This window comes from Apaloderma vittatum, unplaced genomic scaffold (assembly GCF_000703405.1).
Source record: "Apaloderma vittatum isolate BGI_N311 unplaced genomic scaffold, ASM70340v1 scaffold5045, whole genome shotgun sequence".
NCBI lineage: Eukaryota > Metazoa > Chordata > Aves > Trogoniformes > Trogonidae > Apaloderma > Apaloderma vittatum.
Window position 1 is genome coordinate 31,681 of NW_009715342.1, and position 16,903 is coordinate 48,583.

The 16,903-nt window shown below is 36.4% G+C and overlaps 1 protein-coding gene across 1 annotated transcript in view; it reads right to left on the bottom strand.

Moving 5' to 3' along the window:
- The window catches only part of RNF212 (ring finger protein 212), a 19,652-nt gene extending 3,817 nt beyond the window's left edge, over positions 1 to 15,835 (bottom strand). Inside the window, exons 1-9 of the mRNA XM_009869083.1 lie at positions 15,724 to 15,835; positions 14,094 to 14,155; positions 10,478 to 10,552; positions 7,743 to 7,799; positions 4,732 to 4,790; positions 2,972 to 3,036; positions 2,806 to 2,875; positions 2,120 to 2,165; positions 718 to 781 (exon numbers count right to left, since the gene is read on the bottom strand). Of these exons, the coding sequence (XP_009867385.1) occupies positions 718 to 781; positions 2,120 to 2,165; positions 2,806 to 2,875; positions 2,972 to 3,036; positions 4,732 to 4,790; positions 7,743 to 7,799; positions 10,478 to 10,552; positions 14,094 to 14,155; positions 15,724 to 15,835 (610 nt within the window). The remainder of the gene's footprint in view (positions 1 to 717; positions 782 to 2,119; positions 2,166 to 2,805; positions 2,876 to 2,971; positions 3,037 to 4,731; positions 4,791 to 7,742; positions 7,800 to 10,477; positions 10,553 to 14,093; positions 14,156 to 15,723) is intronic.
- Between the last annotated feature and the right edge of the window lie 1,068 nt (positions 15,836 to 16,903).

Here is a 16,903-nt window from a genome sequence, read left to right on the forward strand (position 1 = left end):
GCAGGAGGGTCTCCGTGGGCTCTTCTATAACAGAAACTCCTCATAAACAAACAGGACTCAAGGATACTGCACTGATTTCAGTAGGCTCTTATTCATGTCGTGAACAGAGCATTACCCAAGCTCTGAAATTGCCCAGGAATGAAAGGAAGTACAGGCTACTTAAATGTCTTATACCCTATTACGGTGATATGGTGGAAAAAGACAAAAAAATAACCTTTTCGAAGAAATTCTTGATCTCACCTTGATTACTTTGCTTTTGTTACAAAATCATTTTGTAGCTTACATTTAGTTCTTCCCCTTTTCTCATGTGATTTTTAACATGACATTATGGACAATGTTAATCTCTGGTAACTATAAACAAATATAACTACGAAGGTTAATAGAGGGTCAACAACATACATTGCAAGTATGGCTATTCAACCACACACATCATTACAGCCTTTTTGTTGCAACTGTTGACTAAGATTGCTCAACAACAATCATTCTGGTTACAAGTAATTATTCACAGAACAGAGCAGGTCAGTACTAGGAAGACTTACTTCTTTCTTCATTTTTAACTATTTCCAGTCTGTTGGATTGATGTCTACAAGGTTAGTTCCTAATACCTCAACACAATTCAGGTTTGCTCAGTAAATTGCTAATGTGTGTGTTTTTAATTTACTAAACCTCTGAACATAGTACAAATGCGATCCGGTTACAAACTTTATTTTTACTCACCCATGCGTCCATCCTGTGGTGGAGTTATTAATGATAATCTTGTTGGACCAGTTGGTGTTTCAGGCTAAATGAATGGCAAGGTAATAATTACAGTGCAATAAGGATGCTAATTATTAAGGTATTTTAAGCAAGTGTTACAGTTTTGAGGTCTATAAAGTCTGTGCTCCCTGCTGCCAGCTTTGATCATAGCACTAAAATTCAAAACTTCAGAATTAAGTTACTACTTTTTAGAGATCTACAGTAAAAGTATATGTATTTTAGTTTTATTCCAAGAAGTCATCTCTGTCACATTCAGATGAGAAAGTATCAGACACTTATATAAGTTTCTGTGCTGATACTCCATTCTTAAGCTAGCATTTGCTCCTGGATCTTACCTCTCTTAACCAAAATACTAACACAGTGAAAACATCCTGCCTTCATTCTCATCTTACAGTTTTCATTCAAAGCTTGAAATTCCCGACTCAAATATCATTGACTTTGCACCTAATTATTTCTTAACATGTGAAGACACTATACACATGCTGATGCCCCTGGGCATAGACAGAAACAACATCATAAGGTCAAACAACAAAGTAAGTTATCTATGAAAGTTGAAAGATAATGACTGGCTTGATTTGCGTTGTGAAAAAAAAACCACAAATCCAACAAACAAAACAAAACCAAACAACTTTTATCCATGCAAAACGAAATTTCAGGAATGTTTTGAAAATCAGTGTGATGTGAAGAGTGCCAAGTGGTTCACTTCTGGTAACTGCAATGACAGCATTTATATCCAGCCTGATCCCCTGAAACTCCCTTTATGGTCAAGGAAGACAAACAGGAATGAAACTATTGGGTTTCCTTTAGAATGAGATGAATCACACATATTAATCCTTAGGTTATACCTATGGACACAGGCCTGTCAAAATAATCAGCCTATGGGTTATAAAGGAAACCCGGGGATGCTGCAATAGATCTGCACTGCAGACAGCTGCATGAGATCTAGTGAAGGTGGAGATCTTTCATATATTTTCAGTCCTTAATATATTAGAATTTAGATTTAAACGTAGCTCTCTGTTTCATGTATTGGTAATGTTTGTTTAGGAAACAGATACAGCAATTTATAATATAAATGTACTGAGATTTCAAGAATTTGCCATTTAACTTAGCATCAGAAGTTTAAAAGCCTTTATATCACATATGGAGAATATAAATCCAGAAATTTATTTATTTCTTCTTTAGGGAACATCTGACTTCTACTAAGCATCAGGCATATCTGAAGTCAACAGGTACGCAAGAATTATTTTGAATGGGGGCATGGATCGGGGAGGAATCTTGTTTTTTGCAGTATTAACAGAGTAGGAGAAATCAAAAGCATTTACATATATACAAACATGTATTAAAAAAAACCAACCCTACTTACTTTCCTCATTGGTGAAGGTACAGGATCAATCTCCATTGACTCCATTCTTACAAAGGTCAATTAAGTATTACATTGTAATAAAAACAACACAATTATTTTAACAACTAAAACTATGCTATATTTTTTCATATTAAATTTGACTAACAATAGAAAAATAGAATAGATAATGTGTAACACATATGAGTATTTAGGACTTGTTCCCAAACCCACTAGCAGTAAGAAAAAATCTTATAATTGATTCTGAGCTTTAGTCTTGTCAATTACAGAGAAAGTTATTTTATGATTAGCATCATTATTCTTGTATTTTAGTCAGAATAAATACACATATTTATACATTTGTCACTTGTTTCTGTAACAAGGGCATTTCAAAATTTTTATAAAAAATGAAGTGACAGTAATAGGTATAGCTTAGGCAAGCTGTATGTTCAACTATCTGTCTGTCTGTCTCTTTAGAACATCTCTTTAGAAGGAGCATCGCATTTTAGGCAACATCTACAATATGTACTTGAATAGATAAGACTATCCTCAGTTATTTTATATCTGCACAGTTTGCAGAAACAAGGCACAAATTCAGAAAATATACTCATTGTAAACTCACTACAAATAAAAAAATGGTTTTGTGTATAAAATATCAGCATGTTGTCACTGTCAAGATTTTCACTGAGAATTAACAGATTTGTACATACATTTCCGAAGTGGAAGGATGACTAGGATGAAGAGAACATGAAGAATAACCATTCTGGTTTCTTGAAGAAACTAAAGACATTAATAAATTTAATATTAGAACATTATTAGAACATATTTCCAGTGATATGTATTCCATACTTAGCATCTTAAACCAACACTCCTTACCGGAAAATGGATTTCTATTTGTACTGGAAAATGGTAGTTGTGTAGTTTTTTCAGGAGGTTTCATGCTACAGAGGAAATAGAAGAAATAACAGATATAAATTGAAAGCTGGTTTGGTTAGTTCATTTGTCTAGCTGGTCATTAAAGTCTAAAATCAAAGCAGTTTATCCATCAAGAACTGGCTTAAACATGATGTTATTTGCCATGAAACAAAATAGCGATATATTAGATAAAATATTAACTTCTCTTTATCATAACATCTGTATCAGTCATCATACGCCCAGCAATATCAATTTAGAATAACATTATGACAAAGTAGTTTATGGAACAACAGATGTTAAAATACAAATATTAACTACAAGTGAGCAAGAAGTCTTCATTTCAATGTATATATTTCCCAAAAAAATGGGACAAATTGGGCATGAAAGAAGAAGGCCGAGGTCACATTGTCTTGACAGAACTCTGAAAAACCTGAAACTCAGTAAGAACTCTGTATTTGGTATAACCAAGATGCTATTTGTCTGAGATGCAACAAGAGAAAGGAGGCAGTGGATGAAAATATATAGACTACAACAAGCCACCAAGTACATAGTTTCCTTTACATTGTTTTTCTTTCAGTTATGTTACATCCAGCAGCATAAGAGAGCATAATACGATATTATATGTGCTACGAGTCAAAAGAAAGCACATACTGAAGAAACACAGAAAAGGAATAAAGATCAACAAAATCTTGTAATTAAATTTCTGGTTTCATGAATGGGCTTATTAGGATTTCAGCATCCCTGATCACTGATATTAATAAAGTCGTGTTCATGAAGGGCTTCCCTGAAGAAGATGGATCTACAGGGAGAAGTACACTATAACTATACACTAAGCAGTCTTAATACCCATATTCACTAAGAGGAAAAAACAGACCAAGTCAGTAGATTTTTTTTTGCCAGTGGTCTTAGAAAATGATAAAAGTGGACATAGAAACAAATGTTATATGGAAAATGTAATAATTTCACCATAGGTGGATCACAGTAGATGAATCTGGTATCGTTTGTGTTTTGTTTTATGTTCTGGTAAGGAGACTTTTTTAAACAGCAGTAAGATAGTACATTTTTTCTGCATTAATTCAATTTAGAGTACTGTATAGGTCACATAGATTTTGAAACAGAGATAGGAGCAATTAATTCCGGCAAGTATAGCATAAATAATGTTAAAAGGGAAACAACAACAAAAAAGAGTGAAGATAGTGCAGAAATGTTAGTGATGTCCACTTCAGTTTAGATTTGCAACTGAGTTATTTTAGTGTACCCCCTGATGACTTAGGGGCAGCCCATAGTTTGTGAAACCATATTACAAAACTCCAATAAGATTGCAAATTGGCTAGATACTAAGAAAGATATCACAGTACTTTGCAGGCTGGTGTTCCAAAGCCCGCTGGGAAAAAAGTCCACGTAGATTCAAAGAAAATTTTAAAAATGGGTATCTATATGATAGAGATCATTATAAGATCATTTTTATAGTAACTATTGAGTTGAATGTAGAAACAAAAGAATTCCTTTCTGACAAGCTTGATTAATGTGAAGAAAATGGACCTGATGACAGAAATCACTGTTTACTTATTTCTGAAGAAATATGCTGCTTCTGTTTATACACACAATATCTGAGAAAGACAAAAAAAAAGCATGACTTTTTATTGTTTCATCAATTAAATTACTGTTGTCTGACTACAGAGACTATTTCTCATTTACCTTTGCTGCACTAACCCTCTTACCGTTGTAACTGATGCAGTTGTTCTGTTACTTTCTTGAGAGATTCTTCCAACTTTACTGTCTGTGAGATATATGACATACATGACTTCATTTGAATACAATTTGTATTCTAAAGTGTTGAAAGGCTTTTTTCTATTGGTTTTAATCTTAGAGATCATTGCTATTCCAGAATTATTGCAGTAAGACTACAGCTGTTCCATGGATCCATGGAAACAGCTTCATTTTGGCAGTTACAAACTTGTTTGATTATCTTTTGCTAAGTGTGCTGGTAGTGTTGGACAAATGAATACAGAAAAAGTGCTTAAAAATAGTTTTATTTTTCTTCTTCTTTTCCATATCTGATCTAAAAATTTTGTTGCATTTATTATGGAATATTCTGGAAAAGATAGCACAATTGTACAAAATACCAAATGTCATGTTCCCACATTTCTCATTTCAGAATCAAAATGTATTCAATTCTTTCCGGTATCTATTTGTAACAAGCTTATGTGAAAAGTGTTTCCAATTATGTTACAGACATAACCAAAAATATCTGTTAAAGAATGTTATGAGTTTGCAAAATTGAATAACTTTAAGGCCAAGAACTTCAGACCAACTCTCTATTATGTGTATTTTTTATAGTCTTTCACTATCTGACCATACATTATCGTTACGAAGGATGTAGAAATTTACTCAATAATCTCAATACTTCATCTGCATTTTATCCTTAATTTCCATTGTGTGACCCGAGCCCTTCATTATTTCACACAATTCATATTTTGATTTGAAGACAAATTAATCTTCCTGTTAACTTTTCATGCTTCTCCTCACAGTACCATTAGAATTCTTTAATAACATTACTTGATGTACCCTTATGAAATCATATTGTTTGTGGGAGATATTATGCTCTTTTTGCACACATGTAACTCTGTGATTAAAGACAAAAACCAATTTATATAAGATCTAATTTTTTGTGGTTTTTTCTTTCTTTTTCCTAAAGAGAGGTTTAACTAAGATAGTGACCAGTACAGGTGTCAGGAACAGTGTCCTTTACCCTGTCACTCTGTAGGACTGGATCATTTTAAGGCCAAAATGCCTTAAAGAAGGTGACTATTTGGTTTTCAGTATCTTCACATCCTAGCACAACATGGGGTCTAGACTTGCTGGGCAAGTGAAGTGCCCACACCACACACCATCATCTGCACCCTAGTATCTGTACAGCTCACAGGAACAGCAACAAAGAAGCTTTTATCAAGGTTGTGAGAGTGGCTGGTTGATAGTGACAAGGATAAAGTGGGAAAGGGACCACAAGCAAAACAGCCAAGCATGAGAATCCAGCTGGGAATTTCCTTATGCAGTACTCTGCCCTTCCCAAAGGCCAAGACCTGCAGAGTGGCAGAAAGAAGCACTTGATTCCAGGGGTAGATCTGTGCTTCCTCACCTCCTCGGGGGCCATTGCCATTAGCCAAACTGTTTATACTTTAAATCACTCTTTGCTCCATCCTTTTCCTGCTCACCTTCATCACAAAGCCAGTGGCAGGAAGACTCAAATGGAGATTATAAACCCAAGTCTGAGCATCTACTCCCATTCTCTCCTCCTGTGTGGCTCTGCCAGCTGTGATCTAGCCTTCCCCAGCTCTTTCAGGCTCCCTCCCAGTAGCCCTGAAAAAGGCAGCACTACTAACTGCAACTCACAGGAAGGAGATGCACAGGGTAACTCTTCTCTCTCTTGCTCACCTCAGTCTCACTGTCAAACCATTTCTCCATCAAAACAGCCTCACCAGTGCTATCCATAGCTGCACATAGGGTATGTAAGACAACCAGACTCTTCAGACCCTGATCCACTGCAAGCGATTTTAAAATACTGACAGATACGTGGAATGGATAAAACAACAACAAAATCACCCAAATTAGTGTGCCACTGGAATAGCAAACAACTAAATCTACAGCTGTTTCTGTACACTGTCACCTAAACACCTTCCTCAGGTCAAGCAGCGTCCCTGAGGACGATTAATTTAACAACCGTTAAATTAATATCTCAACAGTAAATAACTTACCGTCAAAAAGTATTAAAACTCTGTACAGATTCTTTGGAGATAAGATTTCTATTTATACAAAATTATGTTAAAAGTTCTGTTTTACTTTGCCAGCAGGTTTCAGTCTTACCCCGCAGAGTCAATACAATTACACTACAATACAGATTGCATGGCCTGGTTTTGAAAGCAGGACAGGACCTTGGAAGAACTAACCACTGCACAGTACACTAAGCCAGATCCCAAAATGCAGCCCTTGAAAAGAGGGGCGAATGGGCCACAGACACTCGAGTTTCCGAGCTCTTCTATCCATGGGAACCGCATCAGTTGCACTCCTCACACACAAAACGGCCAACTGGCCAGCTCTATGAGTTTGCCTCTGTTATTTCATACATAAGGTGCCTACTGAGGGGTTGATTCACCAGTGCTGCCCAGTTGGGACACGTCCTTAGAAATGAATGGAAGAGCCAACTATTTTGTCAGATATTCAGAAGCAGCTAAGTAATGAAAAAGAAATTGTCTTTCCTATCTACAGAGGAAGAGACAAACTCACACATACAGTACTGGTTTCTACAGAGTAATTAAATCTATTTCCCTTTCAACAGAGTTCTCCCTGATTCAGGATACTAGCCCTTGCCCTCCATTGCTCAAGCTTCTCTTTAGTTTGTCAGCCTTAGTCTTCCTTCCCTCTAGGCTTTTCCTCTGAGTACCAACCTCTCCCCGCCTCTCCCACTTTCTCCTCCAGGCAGTGAGTTGGTTTCTTCTCTCCCTGTCATTTGACTGTCCATTTAATCTCAGTCACTTCACAACTAAAATCTGTTTTATTAAATAAATTAATAAAATTCTCACAGATTTTAAGTAATTAAAACCTGATATTTGTAATAACAAAAATGAGGCAATCTTGACAAATTGTTGTAAGGTGAATATATTTTCTAAAAATAAACTAAAGTAACATTGCAAACCCAAGCAACAAAAAAACCCCACACCATAATTAGAGTTACCTTTTGTCTTTGGTATGCTAATAAATGTTTACGATGTCTTTCTTGAAATTCAGAAATCTAAAAATAAATACAGTTATATCTGTAAGTTTCACCTAATTACATTTATGCCACATAAGCAAAAAAGGAATTGAGACCTACTTCACAGTATTCATTTTTTCTGTATTTTAATAAACATTTAATGTATCTTCTTTAAATCTTCCCCCAGAAAACATTCTAAGATACTATTACTGATAAAGTCTTATAAAGTTTGCTTGATCTAGTACGACCTATCCTAGAGTTGGTAGATTTATTTCACTGAATTTATATTGTAACACTGTGTTCAATAATGAGGTAAAGGCATTGGAAAGCCAATTTAGCTGTGGTGTTTCTTATTCATTAGTGCTAAGCAAACACATAAAATTAATGGCAACATAAAAAGTAATGTGTCTTACTGGCAATTATAACTTGCCCTGTAAAAATTTCCTGTTAATTAAGAAATAATTGTTAGACACACTGTCTAGTGGTGTGTAGGCACTTCTTGGGTCCAAACAAGGATCATAAACCATGAGAGTAAAAGTAAAACCACACATGGTAGGCAAGATGAGAGCTTGAGGAACAAATTACAACAGGTAATAACTTACTAATAAATCTTCTCATGTGTAACAAAACCATCAGAAAACCCAACTGAGAAGAAACATTCTGAAAAGACAGAAGTCTCTTCAGAAGAACAGATGCAAGAGACAGCCACTGAGAAAGTAATGGTTCTGAGCTGCCTCTCACCACTCAGAAAAGAGATGTTGGGTCTATAAAGGAGAAATCTGTGAAAACATTAATCCAGTGCTCAGTAACAGTTAAAAAAGCAAATCACATCTTAGAAGTGGTTAAAAACTGAACAGAATATGGAACATCTATTTCACTAAAAAAAAAAGTATGTCACTGTATCCTGAGTCTTCTTAGCATCTGAAGACAGGATATAGTAGGATACAGTAGGTCTGGAAATAGTTCAAATTAATCAGAGGTGTTTAAGAGCATCGCTAAAAGAATGATCACATAGATCACAAATCTTCATGGCTAAAAAAAGACAGTTGAAGAAGGGATGTATTAGCAGTCCAAAACTAAAGATTTGCACAGATGGAGTGCACAGGAATGTAGTTTTTCCTCTAGAAAGTATCTCAAGTGTATCAAAACTATACCCCTCAAGACTATCAGATGAAACTAGCACGTAGCAGATTAAAACCTGGCAAAGGTAATCATCACAGTGTATTAAATCTGCGGACCTCCCTTCCATGGTGTGGGGTAGATTCTAAATATTCAGAAAAAAACTTGACAATTCCATGGGAGAAAATATCCCCTCAAAGCTTTTGAGTGCAAAGGCACGAACCTCACCTTGAGAAGTCCATGTGCCACACACTGTTGAAAGCTAGGAGTATATTCTGAAGACACATTATTATGTGCCAGCCTTGCTCCATTCACTTCCCTAAGCACCTGCTGTTGTGACAGGATTTTAGATTAGTCAAACCTTTGCCCTAACAGAGCACAAGCTGCTCTTATGTCTTTTGATGCTGGTAGAAGTTCTGAACATACCTTAATGCCTTAATTACACTTCAACCTGTTTCCCATAGGTTATTGGGGTATGGAAAACCCACCTCAGTCTTTTCAGATTGTGTCCTCTTTTTCCTTTCTTTGACACATCACAGAAGTTTGTATTCACTTGGGATTGGTGGTGTAGCTGTCTGGATTTGTTAAGTTTACAGAATAACTGCTGGTCACTGTACATGCTGTTGAAAAGTGTGCATGGAAGGATAGGAGAAGGCTTCTTGTTTACCTTATGTCACACATGCATCTTAGGAGGCAAAATGCTGAGAAAAGGGACCATGGTCAGCTTTGGAGAAGTTTGTGAAGCACAGAGTAGAGCAAATGTGAATCCATAATCACCATTGAAGAAAGAGGGTGATGGTCCCTGGGTTACTTTTCTTCTGGATCAGGAAACTCACCGCAAGGTCAAACAAGTACCAGTCCAAGGGATATGAGAATATACGATGAAGGTTCCAAGTGGGTTCAGGGAGAGTCAGCTACTACAGTTCAACCTAGAGTGGTTGAAACTGTGACTGAAATGCTCAGTAAGAGGAACAAGGACAAGGACAAGTCCCAAAGCCAAGGTGAAGAGATACAGAAAATGAGGAGGCAACGGGAGTTTATATATTCATTTAACCCAGACATCTACTAAAGGTCTGTACTGGAAACTAAGTCTGGAGGAAGGGATCCTGCCTGGAGTTCACAATAGGGAGGAAATTCACCTCGGAATCATTTATTGCATCTCTCTGAAGGAAAGTAGACCTGTGTTTTTTGTCGGTTTGTTTTTTTTTTTGAGAGAGAGAGTGCATTCAGCACAAGACTGTAGTGGCTCACGTTTTCGCTATGTAACTTTTTACTGCTCTAATTAAGGCACAGTATCTGGGCATGTTTAAGCTTCTGGCAGATCTTATTTTTCATTGCATGGCATTGAAAGTGATTTTACACCATTAAAATAAGCAGACTAGTGGTCCTCGGAGGGAGTTTGAAAACATAGGGACTGACCGTGATGAATAATTTGTGCTTTCCTGAGAACTTCAAAACTGTGGAATTAAGGAATTAAAGACAGTAACAGGCATACGTTCATTTTCAAGCATTTACTCATGTATTTTTCCCATTTATATAAAAAATAGTAGAAGATGGCAACTATTTTATAGAGTTAAAAAGTTTCAAGGCAGATTCACCTGTGTTATTTCTTTTGAATATTTCTTGCATAACACATCTATTCCCATGAACAGTGATTGAATATCAGGACTCGTCTACCAAGAAAAGAAAGTATACCAAGGTTAGCATCTTTATTTGCAAGTTATATCGATTAAAGCATTTTGTGAAGTCTTCTTTAAATTGATTGATGTAAGGAAAAAACTGCACAGATCAGAAGTAGGATGGTACAGTTTTATTTAATGCCTCTATTAACCATCTGAAAGGCTTTGTGCTTTTGCTTAAATATATTACACACATATCCATGTATTGTAACTAACACAATAACAATTTCTAGAGGACTTTCTAGGAAAATGTTATGGTCTCTTGAGAGTGGCATTGCCTTCAGACTAACAGCCAGATTTCTGGCAGTCCCTTTTCAAAACATTTTTAGTTCTCACCATCCACATGGATGTTTCTCATCATCATTTTTTAAAATGAGGTATCTAGCAAACAGAAAATGAACTAAAATCTACCTGTAAACCGGAAGCTTCTCTTTGATACGTTGTGATTGTATAACAGAAGCTAGATTTACGACTAGCTAAAAGTTGAATAAAAAATCAAAAGCCTACTTAGATGATAAAAGAGGATTGTTCCAGAAAAAAGGTAACCTTCATGTAAGGAACTACTTTTCAAAATCCAGTCAAAAAGAACTGGGCTGTCGCAGGTAAAATGTAAATTAATCCCAGAAGTAATAAAGAATCTCAAAAAAAAAAAAATATTTTAAAATTATTGAAAGGTCAATTACTGAAAGAAATAAGAACTGTGCCACCTGTGAATGAAGCAACAGTTTTCTAGGCTACTAAGAAAATAAGAAGGGTTACGACTTAAATTAAAAATATTGCACTGAAATCAAAATGATTTAGGCCTTTCTTCATTAGGAAATGCACAAACATATAGATAAAATTGTTACCTACTCCGCAAACAGTATGACACTGGTATAAAGTCAGATATGCAAGACTGAATAAAAGCTGTATTTATCAAACCTATTTTCCATGTATGCTTATGTATTTTTAATAGTAAGAGGGAATTGAGTCTCCTGTGTATGAAGAATAATTACATGGGGAGCCAAATTAATAACCTGGATTTGCAACAGGTTTATATCTTTTGTTCCCTGTATTCTGACACCATCTACTTTGATGTCCCAAATAGCAATTCACCCGAGCAAGCGGGACGTGCCCTCCTTGGTTACTGCAGAACTGCACGTGGCTCCCAAATGCAGACCTGATGCCTGACAGACCTCACCTGCATTTCTCCCCCCATGGGAAACTAAATTGCTCATTCTTTCTTTGCCCAGATACAGTTATTTTTTTTTTATAAAACTCACAGGAGGAAATTAATTACACTTGAGACTTTGGCGCTTTCGAATTTGGTTTACATTAGCCGAAAGGTTCAAAAATTTCCAGAAGGTTCATTGGCAGACTGAGAAAGAGAAAAGCAGATAGACAGCACAGTCTGTGGTATTTAAATAAAGAAAATATAAACAAGATAATAAACATATTTGGGGTCCTAACAAAGCCATGAACTTAGTTTAAGCACCTACCAGATTCGAAAAGAAATAAAAACCAAGCAGCTTTGTTGCTGATGTAAAAACTTGTTAAAATAAAGCTTTGCAGAACACTGTTTATATTCTATCTGTTGCATGGAGGAGTAGCAGACGTTAATACGATATTTTGAAATAATGAACAGTGAGATTCTGATTTATCATAACACTTAACCATCCTCTGGGAAAAAGCAAGAAGAGATCATAAGACGTAGAAGGAAGATATAAAGGTGACAAGCATGCATTACTGTAAAGATGAGAATATTTAATGTGAAAATGTTGATTGCCCCACTATGCAATTTAATGAGGAGTTTTAACACATTTATAAAACCTCCCACTCATTGCAAATTCTTCCATAGCATCAAGCTCATAAAGGTTACCAGGTATATTTGCACTAGGGTTCCTGAATTATAGAGCCATGGCTTTTTTATATTCACCTTTAATTATCATTCCAATCATTTTATCTGTTCTTAATCAAGGCTAAGCAATCATCGTGAATGGCTTTTGGAAAGAATATGGTAATTTACTTCCTTCCAGTCCTACAGAGCAGTGGCAGGTTCTAATAAAACATCTATATCTTTCTTCATATCCCAAACATTTTATTTTTAAAGTCTTTCTCTATTTTCGAAATAGATTACGAAGGTATGTTGAAATGCTGCGATCTAAGACTGACCTAACTTCAAAATTAGCTTTATTTTGAGCAAGGTGTTGGACAAGATGATCTCCAGAGGTCCCAGACATTCTAAATTATTCCGTGCCTTACATTAATAACAAAACTTACAGCAAAGGTATGCTGATATTGAAAGCTTATTCAAATAGCTCTTTTAGAAGTTTTATGAGGGGTTTTTTTGCTTTTTTTATTAATTTGATTACTGCCTGTATTATTCCTTCAGATTATATTTGCCTTCAGTTGTTTTGCTGCAATTTTTAACTTTTTGCAGCCTATATTCTATATTCTATATTTAAGAATATGAAATATAGCGTAAGAGGGGTTTACTTTTTTTTATACACAGTATGTAGAGGCAAAGATTTCTGTATTTAGATGTAGATCAGCTCAGTTTTAAACCTATCTAGAGATTGCAGCCTTGTCTTCCTGATCTTTTTTCAGTTCTGCAAGATTCTATATTTAAGAATATGAAATATAGCGTAAGAGGGGTTTACTTTTTTTTATACACAGTATGTAGAGGCAAAGATTTCTGTATTTAGATGTAGATCAGCTCAGTTTTAAACCTATCTAGAGAAATCATGACCTCCTTGAAGGTCACCTCTTCAGGGTTAGTCCCAAATTCCATTCTGTTTCATATATGTGATTGCCTTATAGCCTTATAGCACATCATGTGTCAGTTGTATTGAATGCCTTGAGTATTTTTCTTCTGTCATTGGAAGGTAGGATTGTCTCATAAGTAGGCATCAATCCCGGAACATATGTTTTCACATTTCAGAAATCAGCTAAGGAGAAGATGGTTCAAGGGAGAAAGGGGAAAATTAAATCTTTCTAATGATTTCTCAAGAAAGGGAATTAAAACCTGTTCATTCTCTAGCAAATAACAAGAATTCCCAACAATATTTCAGATCCTCTCCTAACCACATGGCCATGAGGAATATGGTTAAGCTTAAGAGAAAACATGGAAAATAACCCAATACACTTTAAAATGTTGGTGCACCACCATATAGATTTTTGATTCAGTCCATTACATGAAATAATTCATTACAGTTCATTTTTGATGTACCAATGCCAAAATCAATAGATTTTTTCTGTATTTTGGAAGTAGACACTGATTTTACACAGTAGCCAGTCACGTTTCTTGAAAAGGTCGGAGTGATTTATAGTCCATTAGAGAATGAAAACCTAAAAAGTTTCCATAGGCTTTTATTTGAAGGAATTCATAAAACTAAAAGTTACTTAGTGCATAAGTATTTAATTCTATCAACCTATCAACAGTAAACACTCATGTCGTAGTTGGCAAACAAAAAGAAAGTATTTTGTAATGCAGATAATTTAACTGTTAATCAAACTACAGATTAGTGCAATACAAAAATACTAAAGCTTCCTTTACCTGTTTTGAAAGGACTAATGTACGACAAGAGGTTTTACAGATCAAACATTCATCTTTTTTGCCTGTAAGGTAAAGACACATATAAAATATACATCAAACTGAATAGATATTGAACATATTTTTAATAGAAATTGATACCTAAACCTTTGTTTGGAGCTTATGGAAAGAATCTGAAGGTTGTACAAGAAATGCAAATAAACATGAATAGAGAATTTGATTCTATAACCATTGCACAGAGATGCACAGGGAAAATATATGTGAATGTCATCAGGTCCTACTCTTATAAATAATCACTCATGTAAATGATTTTATGAATATCATTACTGTCACTGAATGCAGGTGACTTTTAGTTTCGTTGATTTAAATAGGAGTACTTGCCTGTTTAATTAAATGTATGCTTAAGTGCACTAATGAGTGCAGACATACGACTTTTTAGATTGAGGCCCAGTGTGTCTCTCTTCATAAAATATATGAAAATCTAATTTCAAGGAATTAAAATGTTACTTTGTGATTTTTCCCAGTGAAAACTTCCTCAAATCTTTTTTAAAACTGTAATGTCTTTTTTAAATGTTTGATTATTTGCAAACATATTATCAAATTTCTAATAAATGCATATTACTACAATATTTATAACCGATAATTTTACTGTCTGCTTTCTTTCTAAGGATCCTAAGGATCAATGTTTATAAGTGTCTTTAAGAAGTAAATACATTTTACACCTGATGCTATCATTACTATTTAATTCACAACAAAAATATTTAGATAATGTCTCAGTTTATTGCTGCTGAACAATATTATGGGCAGAAAGGAAAGCTGTTGTTCAAGTTCTAGGAGTCTGCAAGTTGTATTTAGAGGCTGCATTTTATGATCCTCTATCCTCAACATCAACCCTGTGAAAACTTTTCAGTAAAAGTTTTTAATTCTAAAATACCGATTGATCATTTATTTTGCATGCCCTTACCAAACACAGGGCATTGAGAATGAACTCAAAGGGAAAAAAAGGTTGATATTCTTCTGCTATTTTTTTTTTATTTTGAGAAGTAACTTCCATACTCCTCACAGATCTTCATGTCAGCACATCACAGGAGTCCCAGAATATGACTCAGAAATTGAATACAGCACAGAAGAGCTGCAAAACATCGCTTCAATCCTTCCTAACGCCACCGAATATTTTCTAGATTTCAGGGATAATACTGAGATCTAAAATATCTTAAGGCTATTAGCAAAACCTGCCCTAAACAAGTCCTACGTTTCACAAATTGCTCTTTCACATGAAAAAGCACACCTGTTACAAAATTATACAAAATCGAAGGTCATCTGGTATTTTTACAACACAACTGTGGATCACAAGCATCCAGGCTCAGTTTTTATCAAAGCCTTACGTTTTCTCTAAGTCCTGCTCTCCAAGCCAGATTCACCTGGAGGCAGACCCAGGTGGTTTTTACTACTGAAAGAAAATCAGTAGCAAGAACTGAAACGGTTTATCGACAACATTCGCTCGACAAGAAGAAAGGCTCAGGCCTTTCTTTTTTCCACAGCGAGGCAGAAATGCCGATAGTTACGGTGAATGGATACACGCCAGACCCACCAAAGCCGCGGCCTAGCCGCCCGTGCCTGCAGCAGCCATTACCTTTCTGGAGGCAGATCTCACAGATAACATGGCCACAGCTTGTGAGGTTGAAGCGCGGGGTGGGCCTGCGAGGCTCACAGAAGCAGGCGTTGCAGAAGACCGGGACGGCCATGGGGCCGAAGGGCAGGAGGGCCTGGCAGGGAGCGGAGGCTGAGGCAGATGCTGCCGCTGGGCGGTGCCCAGAGGCCTCCCTCCAGGCTGAGGCGCAGGCGGGCACTGAGCCGAGGGGTGGCCACAGCCGCCCTCACCGGGGCCAGGCAGGGTGACTGAGGGCTCCACGCTTTGACCCTCGCACCCCAGAAACACGCAATTTTTTTCCTGGCCTTTCACTACCAAACTGGGCATGTGCCCTCTCTCTGAGAGATTTCCCACTGCCCTCCCTGAAAGCGGGCACAGGACCAGCCCCCAGGGCTCCGGGCAGGCGCTTTGCTAGGAGCCCGGTGCTCCCTGCCAAGGCGGTCGTGCTGCAGGGGCTGCCCTCACGGCAGCAGGACTGCGGGAAGGAATGGTGCATTTTCACTCTTTTAAACGCAGGGATCTGGGAAAGTGACAAATTTACTGTCATAGGTTTGTTGTTGTCTCTTTCGGTGAGGCAAAAGAGCAAAACAAGGAGTTTTGATCTGCATTTCTTACACTGAAAAAAAAAATAAACCAAACCAAAGAACACAGAGTTTGGTAGTTTCCCTTGGGGAAAATTTGCAGTGAAAATTCCCCTACAGAGCTACTTGGAGCCCAGGCTGTAGCTCTGGGTATGACAGAGCCACAGCCAGAACCTCTGGCTTTTAACTTCACAAAGACTGCTGCTCCCCAAAGTGCTTCCCAAAAGAGATGTGATTCAGCTTCTGCTCTGTAGAATTAATTAAAAATCTGGAAGGAAACTGAAAACATTTCATCAAAGCAAAGATATTTAATTATTATTGTAGATGAAGAATGAAGCACTCTTAAGCTATAGTCAAGGACCTAAGTCTCAGTGCTGGTTTGAGTATAGACATAATACGGAGGAACATAATCAGCTCCTTTATAAATCCTGACATGGTGGATGTCCTTTTGGTTTAAAAGTTTAAGTGTGTTGTAATTGAGATGCGTTATGTTTGTCATTGAGATGTAGTTAGAAGCCTTACACTAAATATCAGCTAAGGTCTGAACTGCAACCTTGTGGCAACATTGTATTCAACTATCT